At 37.4% G+C, this 17,523-nt stretch overlaps 1 protein-coding gene and 1 long non-coding RNA gene across 4 annotated transcripts in view; one reads left to right on the top strand and one right to left on the bottom strand.

Moving 5' to 3' along the window:
- Nucleotides 1–305: 305 nt before the first annotated feature.
- LOC141421652 (uncharacterized) lies at nt 306–3,563 on the bottom strand. The gene is made up of 2 exons (XR_012446312.1): nt 3,369–3,563; nt 306–2,491 (listed from the first exon to the last, which is right to left on the bottom strand). It is a non-coding gene; the product is annotated as an uncharacterized lncRNA (long non-coding RNA).
- A 54-nt stretch (nt 3,564–3,617) lies between these two features.
- Atp6v1h (ATPase H+ transporting V1 subunit H) overlaps nt 3,618–17,523 on the top strand; it is a 105,219-nt gene continuing 91,313 nt past the window's right edge. For 2 of the 3 annotated variants that reach the window (XM_020165357.2, XM_020165355.2), the window contains exons 1-4: nt 3,620–3,802; nt 5,042–5,188; nt 9,617–9,719; nt 12,872–12,961. In XM_020165357.2, coding sequence (XP_020020946.2) covers nt 5,076–5,188; nt 9,617–9,719; nt 12,872–12,961 — 306 coding nt within the window. In that variant the 5' untranslated portion in view covers nt 3,620–3,802; nt 5,042–5,075. Of the gene's footprint in view, nt 3,803–5,041; nt 5,189–9,616; nt 9,720–12,871; nt 12,962–17,523 lie in introns of all 3 variants that reach the window. The other variant, XM_074068536.1, reaches the window with a different exon arrangement.

Genomic DNA, 17,523 nt, shown 5'->3' with positions numbered 1-17,523 from the left:
AATTCAAGCTGGAAGACAGTGGAGAGACAAACAAACAAACATGAACACAACCATCAACCAAGAATTAAAGTACTGAAAAGAAAATAAATACTGTCAATGTGAAATTTTTACCCAGTGAAGAAAATAGCGTTCAAAAATGAAAGCAAAATGAAGATATTTTCAGATATACAAAAGCTGCAAGAAAATCATCAGCAGACCTTAATTGTAAAAGATGTTAAGTGAAGTCCTTCACGCAGAAGGAAATAATAATCAAAATTCCAAATCTGGATGGATATAAAGGAAGAAAAAAATACTGAAAATGGATGTAAAGATTTTAGAATTATTTAATTCTCCTTAAAAGACCGTTTTAAGCAAAAATAATAGTGCAGAGCTAGGGCTGGCGCTCCATGGCAGAGCCTAGGCCAAGCATGAGCTAGGCCCTGGGTTCAGCCCCTAGGACTGCAAAAAAGAAAAAAGAAAGAAGCACGTTAATGGGTATCATTCTATATTTTTATAACAGCATGTATACATAAACACACGTATAAATTCCAGTTAACAAAAATTATATTATTCTATACACATTTTACATGAGCTTGCTTTTCTCATTTAACATAGTATATGATGTCTTTCTGTGTCAAAATTCATAAATTTGTTTTTAATAGCTGCATCATATTTCTCTATTCTTATAATGGTGGACTAAGCTTGGCTTTTGTTAAGGGACTGAATTTTGTGTTTCATCCTTCTCTGAACTCATATACTGCAACCCCAGTGTAAGTGTATTTAGAGATAGAGATAGTGCCTTCATGCAGGTAATTCTGGTTAAATCAATCATAAGGGTAGAGTCCTGATGCAATAGGATGACTGTTACCATAAGAAAGTAGGTGACAATCTACAAGCCAGAAAGTTGGCCAAATGGGCTGGCAACTAATCTTGGATTGGGAGAAATTTCTCATTTCCTTCCTCCCTCCCTCTCTTTCTCTTTCTCCAGGGGCTACATCACCCAGGTTGGCCTCTAACTCTTAATCCTTCTGCCTCAACCTTGAGTACTGGGATTACAGGTCTGTGACCCACACCTGGCCTGGGAAATAAGCTTCTGTTGGTTAAGCCACATGGTTGATGTTTTGTTATGACAATCCAAGTTTACTAATATTGTACTGAAACCCCTTACACGTTCACCTTTGCACACTCATGCTAACAGGTCTGTAGGAGAGATTCCTGGAAGTTTGACTGCTGAGTTGTGGAGCTTGTACATTAATGCCATTTCTTCCTGGCAGTGCCAGGTTTTGCATTTTGATGATCCATAAGGATGTCCTTCTGTAATAGGCCATGTTCCTAGCACAGCTTAGAGTTTGATTTATATTTAGAATTAAGTAAACAGAGACATTCACCTGCTTTTCCCACCAGATCACTACTGACATTTTAGGTCAGAAGAAACCCTGTGTGTGGCAAGCTGTTAATATTCTTTCCATTTATCATCCTGCTCTCTGCTACCAAATGTTTGCCAACAGCACTCTCTCCTTAGTTATTGTTATAACCTTCAAAGTCCCATAGTTCCAAAGGTGCTAGAGGGCTACCTTCTCCATTTCAAGAAACTGTGAAACATGTTTTGAATTTAAAAACATAAAGGGGACAGTTTTGTAACTGGTAGATTTATTACTAATGAGTTATTTTACTACACAATTATTGAGGTTAGTATCTGTAAACTTTTAAATTGTAATTCCAGTATTTTCTTGGTAGGCAAATCTTCAATTTAGGCTATAGTTTTGTTTATAAATGAACTCAACTGACTGGAGGTGGATTTCACTAGTAGAGTGCATGATTAGCATTTGAGGCTCTGAGTTCAATCCCTACCACCAAAAGACAAAAAACAACCCCTCATAATTCATAATATTAAATTTTTAAAAAGAAAATTTCAAATAAATGGAATAATACAAGGATTATGTGGATTATCTATGTATCCACTACTCACTTTTTAAATGTTTTTTATTAGGATATAATAGTTGTACAAGGGGTTTCCTTGTGACATTTGCATATAAGTGTACCTGGGTTCAGTCCATTCTCTCCATCTTCCCCCTACCTACCCTCTTCTTAATCCACTACTCAGTTAAAAAAGGTAACATTATCTAGAGTTCTTTTGAAAGTTTTAAAAATTGTTTCAGAAAAAAAGACACATATAGGGCACATTTGTATTTCTACTTAAGGACTTGCATTAAATTAGTGTATAGTGTGTATCTGTTCCTCTAATTTGTAATAGTCAGAATATGGTCTCCCACAAATGTCCACGTTTCAACCTCACCAACCTGTGAAAATGTTAACTTAAATGACAAAAAGGAACTAAAGGTTGCAGATGTGATTAAGGTTAAAAACCTAGAGACAGGGAAAGTTGCTTGGATTATCCAGGTGAAGTCAATTTAATTACCTGAGCTTGTAAAATTGGAGAATCCTTCCCAGCTGTGGTCATGGAAAGGCAGAAATGACACCGACTTTGAAGGAGGAAGGGGGTCATGAGCCTCTACAAAGTTGGAGAAAGCAGGGAATAAACATTTAGAGACTCTAGAAGGAATTCACCCAGCCCCAAGCTTGTTAACATACTGAGACCCATTCTGGATTTCTCACCTATAGAACTGTAAGATAATATATTTGTTGGTTTAAGCCACTAACTTTGTGGTAATTTGTCACAGCAGGAATAGAAAATTTATATATCTTATAATTTACTGCATATTTTCATAACCAATATACAATACTGGTAATATTGGTTTTTGTTTCAAAACTTGACCTCAACATTCTTAGTAGAGATGTATTGGTTATATTTAAAATCCCTTGGGGTGTTTTTAGCTCAAAATATGCTATTATATATTACTGACCCGCAGTGCAGTGTAATGTTACTCTTAAGACAAAGTGGTTGAGTTCTTACTAGGAAAAAATTTGTGCTCAAGATAGTGTTGTCAGATAAAACACGAGAGGACGAATTAAATTAAAATCTTAGATAAACAATGAATAACATTGTGTGTATGGGGCGGTACTGGGGATTGAACTCAGGGCTTGCACTTGCTGGTCAGGTGCTTTACGGCCTGAGCCACACCTCCAGCTCACGATTACTTTTTAGTAATAAGTGTAATTGTTGAATGTTTGCTAAATTTGTAATCCTAGGCCCTGAGTTCGAACCCCAGTACTGCCAAAAAAAAAAAAAAAGGGAAAAACAAAAATAATCGGAATAAGAATGCTTGTCTCAGAGCCGTAAACTCCAATGAAAATCAAACTATTTAATAAAGGCACTAAGTAAGGGCCGGGGCGTGGCTCAAGTGGTCGAACGCTTGCATCAGGCGTTGGGTTCGATCCCCTGTACGGAAAAAACAAAAAAGCAAACTTCTCAGAAGAATGACGGTTACGATTATAGTTTTGCCCTCCTTGCTGCTTCCAGGCCCGGGTCGATCCCCGTCTCCTGCCCGGCTTCCAGTTGGACCACTCCGCGGGCATCCGGGTATCACGCCGAGGTCTCGCGGCTTCAGTTCCGGGTCCCCAGCAAGACCCGCTTCAAGCCGTGCCCCTCCTCTGCTGTTTTGGCTCCTCCCGGCTTCCGCCTTGCTTCGCGAAGGTCACGTGCTTCTGTCCACGTGACGGCGCTGCTGTCATTCTGCGGCCGCTCTGGCTTCCTGCTGTCTGCGCCGTCCTCAACGACTCCTGGAGCGGGGGTGCCTTCGCGTTCTGCCCTGAGCCTTCTGCTGCCGCTCAGCCTCCGGACCCAGGCAAGACGCCAGAGCCACCGACCGCCGCACCCTCCCGCGTCCTTTGGGGGGCGTTGTAGGGTCCCAGGGTTCGCTAGGTAAGGCCGCCCACGGGTCGTTTGGTCTCGGACACTTGCTCGCGTGAGTTATCCCTGCGGTTCCTCTAGCGTCCCTGCTGCGGCAGGTGCCTGGCCCAGGGTGCCAGATTTTTTTCCGACTAGGCCTCACCTGTGGTTGCAAAACCCCCAGGGCGAAGGAAGAGGGAGGCGGGCAGGGGGACGGGCCGGGGTCCTCGCCGTTCAGGGACCTGGATCTCAGCTTCAGGGGTCTCGCGCTCCAGCTAAGGCCGGGGCGGCCGAACCTGGCCGTTGCCGGAGTTCCAGCCCGGCCCGGATAGTGCCTGTTTTCACTGGGCCCTGGCCTTTTCCACTGCGCTTGCTTGTTTAGGCAGCAGATCCTCAGATACAGAGATTACGTTCCAAACCCTCTAGTCACTCGGAACGCGGAATAGAATTTTGGGTATGATTTTAGCTTCTTTGCGGCCGTGGGCAATAACATATTTTGCAAATGGAAACCTAGGTTTTGTGTTGTGATAAAATCAGGCTAAGTCTAAGAGAGAGAATTGCTTAGAAGCTCGTTGTGGTAGGTTATCGTTCCGTTGTTGGCTGTACTTAAATTGTAATAGGTATTTGTTACAGAAACTTCTCCCAAAATTGATTTTTAAAATACTATAAAGTTTGGTTGAAAAAGAAAGCCCCATTTTCCAAGAATTTACGTTCCCACTATGTATATTTTATTTTGAATGAGTAATTTTAGAAAGGGATTGTAATTTTAGTGTTAAAATTTTTAATGTGTCACTTCAAATGAGGCTTAGTAAACTCTAAGAGAGTACAATAATTGATCTTGCCTGTATCTTACAGGTTTTATTTTTTTCCCTGTTAGAAGAGGCAAGTTGAACCCGATTGTATAATTTTAAAATAGTTTTCTTAGCATCCCGCAGAACCCTGGGTGCAATCCTCAGTACCAAAGGAAAAGAAAATAGTTTCCTATTCTGTATGCCTACTCTATTTAGTCATGATGTCTGATATCATTTTAAAAATTTTACTGTAATATCAAGGCAAACAATTTAAAAACCTTTCCTGGAAAAGAAAAAAGCATTTAAGAGAACCCTTTTATCAAACAGTGGATAAGATTTGAAATGTGTCAGTGTTTTCAGACTAGAATATTTAATATTTGAGTTGAATGCCTGGGGAAATTAAAGCAATGATAATAGTAGTGGTAGTTGTGGAAAAAAATAATGCCTGGTGTTGTGTTTTTACCCTGCACCTAAATTAAAGGTCTGTTAAAGAACATTCAAGATAATTAAAATAGATGACCAAAATGGATATTCGAGGTGCTGTGGATGCTGCTGTCCCAACCAATATCATTGCGGCCAAGGCTGCAGAAGTTCGGGCCAACAAAGTGAACTGGCAGTCCTATCTTCAGTAAGTACTGATTTGCTCTGAATCACGGGTATCATGTGCTTTTGTATCAGACCTTTTCATGGTCATGCCTCTATGAGCAAAATACTGGAAGAATACTCAAATGTGGAAAAAATATTTCTTCCTTAGGATAATTAGCTGTCTTAGGGAGACAGCTTAGTGTGGTGGCAACAGTTTGGGGCTCTCGTGAGGCAGTAGAGCAGTTCATAGTGCTTTTGACCTCATCTGTCTGGAAAGAAGCACCTTTCGAATGAGAGGGAAATGTGGGAGGAATGTTCATGAACTATGGAGAGAGGAAGAGAATGAGGGACAAAGCATACCACATAGGCCTGGTATGCCCTGTAATTAGAGTGGGGAACTCAATAGCTCTTAATACAAGGCATAGATGTTTGTGAGTTTTGAGACCTGGGTTTGAGCTCTGGTTCTTTTGACTAGTTTGGTGTTCTTAAATAAACCACTTAATATTTCTGAGGTTCGAGACCTGGGTTTGAACTCTGGTTCTTTTGACTAGTTTGGTGTTCTTAGACAGACCACTTAATATCTGTGAGGTTCAATAAAGTAAATGGGAAATGGGGATGCATATCCTACAGCTTATTTCTGAAGTGGTGTATTTGGAGTATTAGAACAGTTAAATACAATCATTCATATGTTGAGCACATTCAATAAGTTTAGTTCTTCCCCTTTCTTATGTGTATTGAGACTGATTGTGCTCCTGTCTCAATATTCTGTCTATATCTATAAAGTAAAGCATTCATTTATTCTTGGCCTTATTTTATTATATTGGCTTTATTTTATATCTGCTTCAGCATATTTATAATAGTGAGTTATTAAGGAAATTTAGTTTAGATTTACATATGAATTTTGAAAGATAAATTGACAAACTTGCTTTATATTGAGTTTATTTTATTGTAGGAGGGATGTACAGTGTACAAAAATGATTTTTTCTAATTTAGTCATTTATTGTTTACTGATTACCTTCCAATTTTGAGACATTTTTCTAGACTTTGTGGATACAAAAAAGATATACACTAGAATTCTGAAAGGATCTGATATTGTAGAAACAAATCGTTTTAATTTGATGTGTTAACTTTAGTAACAGAAAGATGTCCAGAGTCTGATGGGTGCACAGAAAAAGGACAGCCAATCCTACCCTCAGGAGTTTTCCTAAAGGAGATGGTCCCTTAACTGTGTTTTTCCAGGATGAGTGGTATTTGGCTAACCTTCCAAGTAGAACAGGCATAATGAATAAAGACAGGGAAGCAGAACTGGCTTGCTGGGTTGAAGTCAATCATGTTTTGGAGGCAAGCAGTGGGAGCGCTGAGGGTGAGAGGCAGTCAGTACCTGATTGTGAATGTCCTGGGTGCCCTTGGAAGGAGTTTGGATTAGATCCTTTCAGTCAGTGTTTTTCAAGGTGATTCTTAAGCTTAATTCTTAAGATTAACATGGTTAATCTTAATAATGAAACTTAACTTGTAAGACAGTTAAAAATGATAGTTGAATGGACGTGGGAGTGTGTGTCTCAGAGCCTTCGTTTTAAGATCCTTCATCATCATTAGAGTTCTAGGGAGCACAGTTTAAAAACCACTGCTGAGGCTGGGATAGCAGCTCAGTGGCAGAGCACTTGCCTAGCATGTGTGTGAGGCCATGGGTTTGATGCCCAGCAGCACCGCAAAAAACAAATAACAGTCCTAAACATCACTGCTATAGCTGTTGAAGTTCTTAGCTGGGAATTAGATGATCAAATTTGCTTCTTGGTTGGATTGTTCTGCTGATAGTATAAAGGGTGAACTTGTGGGTAACAAGCCTAGATGTAGGGAGAGGCAACAATAGTAGTTAAGGTTGTTAGAATGGACAAAATTGGGAAGGTTTGAAAAAGTCTTAGTGATCAATTTGATGTGTGAGGACAAGAGAAGTCTAGAATGTGTTATAGATTCCTGCTTTAAGGAACTGGATTATTGTGTGGTCAATGACTGAATGATAGGAAGAGGACGAGGAGGGTCTTACTGATATTTTCCTTTTTCATTGTATCTTGTAATAGTTTAAATCCACTATGAAACTAGACTTCTGAGCACTGTTTCCTAATTTCTTTCATCTAGAATGTGTTTAAACTAAAGGACAAGGAGTTCCATGTTTATAAAACCTGAATCTGTTTATAACATAAATAGAATAAGATTGTTGTTCCTAAAGTACTAGCAGGACTTTCTCTAGTTTTGTTATTCGGATGTTTTTAGTGACATGGAGATTTTCAATTGCTTTCTCTTCTGTTCTTCTAGTCCCATGGCCTGTGTACATTGTAGTCTCCCTTCTAATTCTGTTGCCCATTTCAAATATTTCTTTTAAAAACCCTCTATTTGGTATGTCTGTGTGGAAGTGCTCACTGAATGTTAACTGTGTGCCTGCTGTTAAGCCTGTTGATGTAGGGTTGCGAGTGGGTGTGAAATGTGCCTTCCATAAGGGCTTACAGATTGTTGGGGGCTGGACAGGGCACATGCATGATCAGAGATCAGCATGTACTGACACAATAAAACCTGTAGAAGAGGTCTTCAGTATAAAAAGGCCAATATGTTTTTTGTCCTTTACAAGTTAACATGTTACAGAAATACAGTATTCAAAATGTATTTATATAAGATTAAGCTTTTACTAGAGAGCTTGGAAGGGAGTGGGTTTGGGAATGTTTCATTCACACTGGAATCCAATAAAAGAATATCTTGAGGATATAAGAATCAGTACATACCAACCTTGCTCTTGAATTTAAAGTCAAATGAAGAAACAGACCTTTCAACAAATTACATAATAAATTGTGATAAGTATTAAAATGGAGAAATGTATAAAACATGCATATGACAAAAGGAAATATATAACAAAGAAAGAACACTAGGAGCACTAGGGAAGTTTTCACAGAACATGTGAAGATGCACAGAGGAGTTCTCCAGCAGGAGCTGAGGGCTGCAGTAAGGGGAGCTTTTGGCAGTAGCTGAGGCTTGGAAGAGCTTGAAGTGCTTGGAGGACCTTCAAGTAGTGTGCTGTGGCTCCCTCCAGGCTGCTTCAGGCCATTGTGTCCTGAGGTGCTCACATTGTTACAGAGGCCAGCAACACTGTTCTGCTAATGCATCTTCACAAGAATGGTCTGAATTTAGAGGTTAGGACGGGGGTGAAGTTACTGTGACCTGTTTGAGTCCTTGATGAGTGCAGAAGTTGGGAGGTCAAGCCAGTTTAGAGATGAAGATTCAGTAGTGATGTTGCTGAATTTGTTTCTACATGGAGGTAGAAGCCAGTTGGAGATGATTTAGGGGAGAGGAAAGATGGGACTCTTGATTTGAATCTCCCTGAAGGGAAGAGTTTGGGGAAAAAAAGCAAGCTTCCAAGGATCAGCCATTGGGAGAAGTTTTGAAGAACAAAAAGCCAGTGATGAAAGGACTGGAGGAGTGGGGAGGAAACAAAGCACTGTGTGATGAGTTCTGGGAGGACAGGGATCTGAATGGGGCAGTTTATTTGTCAGAGAGGAGAAGGATGACCTTCTGTGTCTGGAGGGAAAAAAATATCTGGAAGAAATGATTATAGAAGTTCATTATAAACGACTTTGGTTGTGATGAATTAGAAGGCCAAGCAAATTGTTTGGTTTGGAGGGGAGAATAAGAGTGAGACTTTGGATAATGCTAAGAGATGACATTTTATTGAGCGTGTATTATGGGCCAGGTGCCATGTTGACCATTTTATTTGAATTGTGTAATTTTGTCCTCAAAAAAAAACATGGTTTATGTTCCCATCTTGCAGGTAAGTTAATCCAGGTTCCACAGAAGTCACACCATCAGTAAATGGTGGAGCTAAGCTTTGAACTTAAGCTTATATGATTGCAGGGGCACTTAGCCAACACCTGTGATTTATTACTATCAAAAGACAGAATTTAAAGATCTTAATTGGCTTTATTTGTGATTCTAGAATGCAGGAAACACCTCATTTCATAAAACAGAGTAAGTGCTCAGATGGACTGAGCAGAGGAGGTTGGTTTTATAGACAAAGGCTTAGGAAAGCAGAAACAAAGGACAAAAAGCTAATTTGTCATTTCAAAGTTACTTTCCCCCTAAGGTAGGGAGAGAGAGCCCAAACAATAGAAAAATAACTGATCAGTGTCTGGTAAGGGTGAAAGCAGAGGGAACTTCATTATCATGCCCATTGAAACTGGACATGTGGGAAATTTGACTGTTCTGTTTCCTGATCTCTCAACATGGAATGACAACTTAGTTTCAATTTGGTGATAATGGGACTCTGTTTTTGATTTTTAGTGTAGGTGCCTTGTCCAAAACAATGGTCTCCTGTAATTTTTATTGCATTCTACCAAGGAGAGAGGAAAAAGGCTAGGAATTCCTCCATCATTTGTTCACATGGCTGTCCAGCTTTTTTTGAACAAAAGAACTTTTTGTTACTTTCTAGGGGGCAGATGATTTCTGCTGAAGACTGTGAGTTTATTCAAAGGTTTGAAATGAAAAGAAGTCCTGAAGAGAAACAAGAGATGCTACAAACTGAAGGCAGCCAGGTGAGTCTTACATGCATTTTATCATGAGCACTTACTTCCCCATTAAAAATTCTAGAAAGAGCGTGGGTGTAGCTAAGTTGTAGAGTGCCTTCTAAGTATGCACAAGGCCCTGAGTTTAACCACTAGTCAGATATGCACCATTATTATTTAATTGTTTTGCAGTGCTCGGGATTAAACCCAGGGCTTTGCCACCTACCAGGCAAGTGCTCTAGCACTCAGCTACACCCCCAATCCTGCACCATAATTTAATTAACAGTTCTTTTATGGAAAATATGTCATCTTCAGTTTTCTTTGTTAATTTTATACCTTTATCCTTTCCTTTCCGTTGTACTGGGGGTTGAGCTTGGGCCTATGTATGCTATGTAAGTGCTCTGCTACTGGGTTCCATCCCAGCCCTTTTTAACATTTTTATATTGAGATAGGGTCTCACTAAATTATTCCATGCTGGCCGCAGACTTATGGTCCTCATGCCTCTGACTCCTAAGTAGTTGAGATTGTAGACTTGTGCCTCCATGTCTGGTTCTTTTCTGTATTTTTGAAATTTTTGAATTTTGAATCTAAGACTAGTTTTCTAAAGAAGAACTTGCTTAACTTTTAAAAAAAAAGACATTTTCTACTTTATATTCTTACTAGTAATGTTTGAAGTGCCTAAAATAAAATATTTGAATTTGTAGGTTAAGAGAGAGATGTTATTACTTTATTTCATGGGACTGCATTTTTATCATTCATTTTTGAAAAAGATCTTTGTATCTCTTTTGAACTATAAGATTTTGGTACTTTTTGATTTGTACTGTATTTTTTGTGGAAGAGTCCTAGGAATTCATCTTAGGGCCTTGTACTTGCCAAGAACTTGCTCTACCACTGAGTTAACCCCCCCCCATACAGTCTTTTTATATAGAAAAATCTATTAACATTTACCATATTTGTGGCACACATGGTTTTCTTATTTATTATTCATCTTTGAATTGTTTTAGAGTTTTGCATATATATTACTTTAAAACATTTACAAGTACATGTGTTGAGGTTTTTACCTTCTTTTGTGATGTTTGTTGTAGAAAAATAAAGTACAATTAAGCAAAAGGAAGAAAATTAGCATTACTTTGTCTCATATTCACCTGTTCAAGATGGAACCTGTTATCACTTTCGTGTATCCTTCTCTAGACATTTTTCTATGCATATATAACCTACACATTTATTAATACAAATAATGAGGTTTTTCCAAAAATGAAATTATATATACATGGTTGTGTTTCTCCATTTAACTGAATATACCCCCTTGCGGACACTTGTAACAGATTCCTGTGCCTTTTTAAAATAATTGTGTAGTTTTCTGCTCAGAACTATAATGTTCTAAACCAGTTCCCTACATATTTTGGTAATTTCCATTTTTTTCCTGCATATTGAATCCCTGTTGTGTGCTCAGTAAGACTGGAGAAATGGTGCTAAGAAATAAAGGTATTAATAAAAGAGCTAAGGAGTTTATTAAACTGGTTCCTTTTTTAAAAAATTATTTTATTTTGGGAGTACTGTTGTTCAGACTCAGGGCTTCACATTTGCTAGGTAGGTACTATACCACTTGAGCCAGGCCTCTAGTCTTTTTTGCTGTTTATTTTGTATGTAGGCTCTTACTCTTTTCCCCAGGCCAGCCTGGACTACAATTCCTGTCAGTCACTGGGATGAGAGGTATACGCCACCATGCTGCTTTTTTCCATTGAGAATTTGGTCTTGTGAACTCTTTGCTGGAGCTAGTCTGAATCTGCCCTCCCCAGTCCTCTGCATCGCATGGGATGAATGACAGGAGTGCCATCACTGTGCCCAGCTATTGCTTGAGATGGGATGTCCTGCCTTGTTGGCCTTACAGCAGTCCTCTAAAGTAGTTAGGATTACAGGTGTGAGCCACCAGTGCCTCACTTAAATTGGTTCTTTCTTAAATGCAGTGTCTGGTGTTTTGGATCATTTATGGGTTGTTGCCAGGAAATAAGTATCTGGTTTTATCCAAACAAAATAAATGGCCACACATTTGTAAAGAAGTTACGACAGAAAAGCTGCAGGCAATTTATATATAAATATATATATGTATATATTTTTGTTGTTGTTAAAAGAGGTTAAAGTATTAATACTTTAATATTTTCACTAAAAATACCAAATTATTTATTACTCTTAATTTTCTAAATGAGGTAAAGGTTATCATAGGTATATTTTGTAATCTTTAAAATTTCACTGTTCAGTATGGTAAGTAGGCTGTCCATGAAAGATAAGACTCTTAGATATAGTATACGTTCTTGAGTGAGTATGATTTTGACCTTTATTGCATGCTGTTTGCTACATTGAGGACTTATTGAATTAATGAATACTGAATGTGAAATATACTCCAATTTTTATTCTCATAGGGTGGGAAAGGTTTCAAAGTATGATTCCAAATGTGTTATTTAATGGTGTTGCATACAGCAATCCATGATTTTTTTGGTGATTTATTGCATTTTATGGAGCAATTTAATTGTGTCCTATTTGATTTATATGTTGAGTTTAGAACCTGGCCACCACATAAGGTGCAATTTCCACTGCCCAACAGATTTTCTGCTGTGGGACCCTGGTTGGTTGAAGGAGCCTATATACAATCAGACTTGTGGTCTGATTCTCACAACAGTTTTGGGAAATTTGGTAGGTGACCTGTTGTTGGCTCTAGTTGATTCCAGAGTGATGTCATATAGTTGATAATGTTGTAGGATGGAGACAGATCAGAATTTTCTGAATGTAATCTCCAGTATTCTAATTTGAATGTTTGGCTTCTCAGTAAGGACAAAAACCAAAGAATAAAATAAAATATTCAAGACCAGTTGTAATTTTAATCGTGTGTGTATAACTTTATGCTGTCCTTGGGTATCAAGAGTTGGTAGTGGCTAGATATGTGTGTTTACAAATAGCAAACATTTTGAAGCTTATCATGAGAAATGACAAAAAAATATGATTAAGTCATAATTAGGTTCATATATGCCTCATAAAGTTATTTATAAAGGGTATGCATACATTTTCTATAATTCTGTTAGCTTATAGCGTTTGTTTCCTACTGGGTGGAAAAGAAACAAAAGTTTTACATTAAAATGATGCTTGCAAATGAAAGCAATAATTAACATTAATTTAATTTTTTCCAGTGTGCTAAAACATTTATAAATCTGATGACTCATATCTCCAAAGAGCAGACAGTGCAGTACATACTCACTATGGTTGATGATATGTTGCAGGTAGGTATATTCTTTCCCTATTTTTGTGAGACTGGGGCTTGAGGGCTTCTTGTTTGCAAAGCAGATACTCTACAGCTTGAGCCATACCTTTAGTTCATTTTGCTTTGGTTATTTTGGAGATGGGGTGAGGGGTTTCTCATAAACTATTTGCCTTGACTGGCCTTGAACTGTGATCCTCCCAATCTCAGCCTCCCAAGTAGCTAGTATTACAAATATGATCCACTGGCTCCCAGCCTCAGCTAGGTATATTCTTAATATTTTTGGTGATTTCCTCTTTTTATGTACTTCACAGTAACATTTCTCAACATTATACTGTTGATTCTCTTCTGGGGCATAAGAATATATTTTTTACTAATTTTGTGAGTTGTAATTTGCTAATGATGCTAAAGATGGAAATGCTTACATAGGGTATTTTATGTTGCTTTTCAGAATATTAAATAACCAGTATATATATTTTCTTAAAATGCTTCCAGTTTTTTTGTGGAATATCAATACAATCTGAAAAATCACGTGAGGCTTTTTAAATACTCAGTGTGCTTGCAGCTCCTTCCTTTTCAGCCAGTCAACAGATTTTGATGCCTGTGTGCTCTAGGCCAGTGTTAGGCACAGGTGGTTCAGTGCTTTTGTTCCTTGGAGAACAGTTTTTCTTATAATCTGAAACTTTTACAGGTGCTTGAAGTGTCTGCCTACTACTGTAATTACCTATGAATGCAGAGGGATTTATTCATTATTTTGTATTTTATACCAGAGTTTAATCTAGGCTTAGATTGTTGCATATAGAATAGGTCTTATGAGATGGGTTCTTCAGTTGTTGAGTCCAGTGTCAGTCTGGATGCTGAGGGAGTGTTGCTCTGTCAGTTTACCAGGAAGAAAACCATTTATTATTGGCCTACTCTTTGGTATACACTATGGCCTTTATTAGGGATATAAAAGTTGAGAATGGTGCCATCATATCTTTTATAGGAAGGTAGTGATTTATAGTTTGAGGAAGGGTTAATACCAATCCTGGCCTGATACAGGCCTGTCTCTAATGATCCTGTCTCCTACAACACTTTTTCCTTTAAAGCAGTAAAGTTAAGAAAAACAAGATCTTGCCTTAGTTATTATGGTTTTTGCATGAGACTGTTACCTGGGATGCAGGACTTGGCATGAGTACCAAGTCCTCAGTTATTACACATACACACGTATCTATAAATTACAAACTTTGAGTCACACTGATATTTCCCAGTTCATTTTCAACTCAGTACCATAGGATTCATTCTAGACGTTCTGCCTTATTTGTAACTGTTTTGTGAGCTTCTTTTCTCCTCAGTATATTTACTTACTTCATAATACCCGGAAGTTAGTTTCAGAGTTGCTGTCCCATAGGACTGTAGAATGCAAGCCTTTTAGGAAGAGTTCAGTACTTGCATGTGTTTGTCTTTAAACTGAGGGTGTGTAGTCAGAGTATTGTGATGAGATTTCTTTCAGAGCAGTTATTTTTCTCAAAATACCATTAGAATCATTTGTTTCTGTTTGTATTCTTCTTTAGTTTTTCCCTTTATCCTTGTTCATTTTGTCTATTTTTGAGTATGTGTAAAACATTAACATGCTTCCAGAGTCAAAATTAAATAGGAAGTTATTCTAAGAGAAATGTCAGAAACCCCACTCCATCCCTTGAACCATTCCCACCTACCTCTTACAGGTGACCAATGTCATTGGTTTCTGATTTATCTTTCCTGCTTTGTTCTTGTTATGTTCTTATTTACCCCTCTTTATTATACAAAGATACCAGATAATACTGTCCTGTTTTTTTTGCTTTTACTTAACAAAATATGCCAGAAACTATTACATATTATTTATAGAGATATCCCATATTCTGTTTTTGAAAGCCACATAGTACCCCAATAGTGGGTGTTCCATAGATTACTTAATCAAATTCTGATGTAATAGCATTGCGGTTATCCCAATATTTTATAATCAGAAATAATAAGACAAAGAATACCCTTATGCAAGTGTATCATCATATTTTTGGGAGCAGACTGTATAGTAACTTCTCAGACGTTGGATTGCTGGGTAAAGGGAACTATGTGATATTCCTCACAGTTTCCTTGCACATTCCCACCCATAGGGTGTGAGTACATGTACCTGCTAGTGGAGGACATTGTCAGACTTAGTTTTGGGTAGCTGTAATACTATCTGAAGTTGAACATCTTCTGATGTTCTTAAAGGTACTTTTATATCTTCCCCTGGGATTATTTATGTCTTTGTTTATTTTGTCTTTTATTTTTAGATTTTTTTTTTTTGAGATAGGGTCTCACTGTGTAACTTAGGCTGGCTTGGAAGTCTTGCGCTTCTTGCCTCAGCCTCCCGAGTGCTGGGACTGCAGATGTGTGATACCGTATCCAGCCTCGTTTACTTTTCCTGTAGGGTTTAGATGTCTCCCTGCCCCCAGGTTTGAGGAATTCTTTATATATGAGGGATATACCTACGATATGTAATACAAATCTGTTTTCTCAGTTTGTCATTTAACTTTTCACTTTGCTTATGGTAGGTTTTACATTGTAAAAATTCATTTTTATTATGTAGCCTATAATTTGTCAAAAATATTAATTTTGGATTTTAAGTTACAGTTAGAAAGGTTTTCCTTACACCTAAATCATGCTTTTTTCTAGTACTTTGTAGTTTCACTTTTTACATTCACTTAAGAGTTGGTTTTCGGATGTGGCTTAAGTTACATATCTGATTTTGTTTTCCAAATATCATTCACTTGTTCTAGCACTGTTTATTAGAATGTTTGACCTTGCCATAGGGGTTGACGTTAAACCTCCCATGTACCTAGGTTTATATTTGGACCTGCTATACTATTCTTTTGGAATGCTTGTATGTTCATGCCCAGTACCACCCAATTTTAATTACAGAGGAGCTTCTGCTGGTTCTCTTTGTAGCTTTTTTTTTTTTTAAAGTATTTTTCTAGCTGTTCTTTTGTATGAAATTGAGCATTATTCTGTTTGGGTTTGTGAAATAATCTGTTGACATTTTTATTGAGTTGCCTTAAATTTATAAATTAACTTTGGGGAAATGACATTTTTATAATACTGAGTTTTTTTCAGATAGAAAAATAAGATACAAGGAATAAGAACGAGGGATGTCTTTCTGTTTGTGTAAGTGTATGTTTATGTCTTAAGGACTGTTGTAATGTTTTTCACCTAAAGGTTTTTGAGTATTCTGTGCTGAGTTTGTGCTTGAATATTTTATCTTCTTTGTTGTTATTATAAACTTCATTTGTTTTATAATTGAACTGGTTTATATCTAAAAAGCTATTGGTGTATATTAATTTTGTTTTGGTACCTTAGTGAATTATTTTATTTGAATTCGTTTTATGATTGAGTTTTCCTTTAATGCCTCTAATACATGTTATGTAGTGGTGGAGTTAGTGAACACCTTTGCCTCGTTCTTGATCTTGGTGGAAATGCCTCCAATGTTCCCTTGTATCTGGATTTTGCGTCTGGAATTAGGTGTTTGTTAACATTATTGTATCATTTAAAAATATTTCTTATTTCTGGAGTTGACTGATGCTTTGTTAATTAGTGTAGTATCAACTTTAAAAATGTATCAGTTTTACTGAAGAATGTGTATTCTTTTGGTGTATAAAGTTTTATATATATATTCATATAATTATGTTGTTAATTAGGACATAGATCTTCTGTATCTTAATTTTTTTGCCTACTTGATCTTTTACTGAGAGTGCTATGTTAAAATGTCCTTGTATAAATGCATTTCTGATTATTTCTTCCAGCATTTTTATAGTTTCTATTTTATAAAGGTAGATACTGTATAGTTTGGTGTATACACATTCATTTCTGTTACATGTTAACTGAATTGTGGCATGTACCATTAAAAAGGATCCTTCTTGTCCTGCTTGAAATAGAATTTAAGCCAAAGTGCATTAATACTGGGATAGCAACCCATGATTTCTTACTGTTTCTACTTGCCTGTATATCATAATCTATCCCTATTTTAGATGAATAATTTACTTTTAGGTGCATTTTTTGTGTACAGTATAGACTTGGGTTGTTTTGTGAGTTGAACACCTTTCTCTGTCTCTCTCTCTCTGTTCCTTTCTCTTTTCCTTCCTCCTACTTCCACTCCCCCCCCATCCTTGTTTTTTTCTTTCTTTTCTTTTGTTATATAGTCTAGGCTGGACTTAAACTCACTATGTATCTAGACTGGACTTGAACTTGAAGTCCTCCTGCCTTAGGCTCCTGAGTGCTGGGATTACAGACATGTAATACCATACTTTTTCTTTGTGGGGATCAGACCCAGAGCACTGTGCATGCGAGACAAATACTTTATCACTAAGCTACACCTCTAGCCCATATCCTTTTCTTTTAATAGGTGAGGTGAATTAAATAGTCTGATCTCAACTCTGTCATACTGTGTTATGCTATAATTACTGTGTGCATTATGTTAAATTTACTGTTCTGTTGTCTATGTGATAATACATTTTGCTTGCACTTACTAATTTTTTTCTTGGAATTTTTTAGGAGGACAGGAATTTTATCACTTGAGATAGTTTGATT

This window comes from Castor canadensis, chromosome 3 (genome assembly GCF_047511655.1).
Source record: "Castor canadensis chromosome 3, mCasCan1.hap1v2, whole genome shotgun sequence".
Lineage (NCBI taxonomy): Eukaryota > Metazoa > Chordata > Mammalia > Rodentia > Castoridae > Castor > Castor canadensis.
Note: the sequence above shows the minus strand (reverse complement) of the source record. Positions and strands in the feature narration are given on the sequence as shown.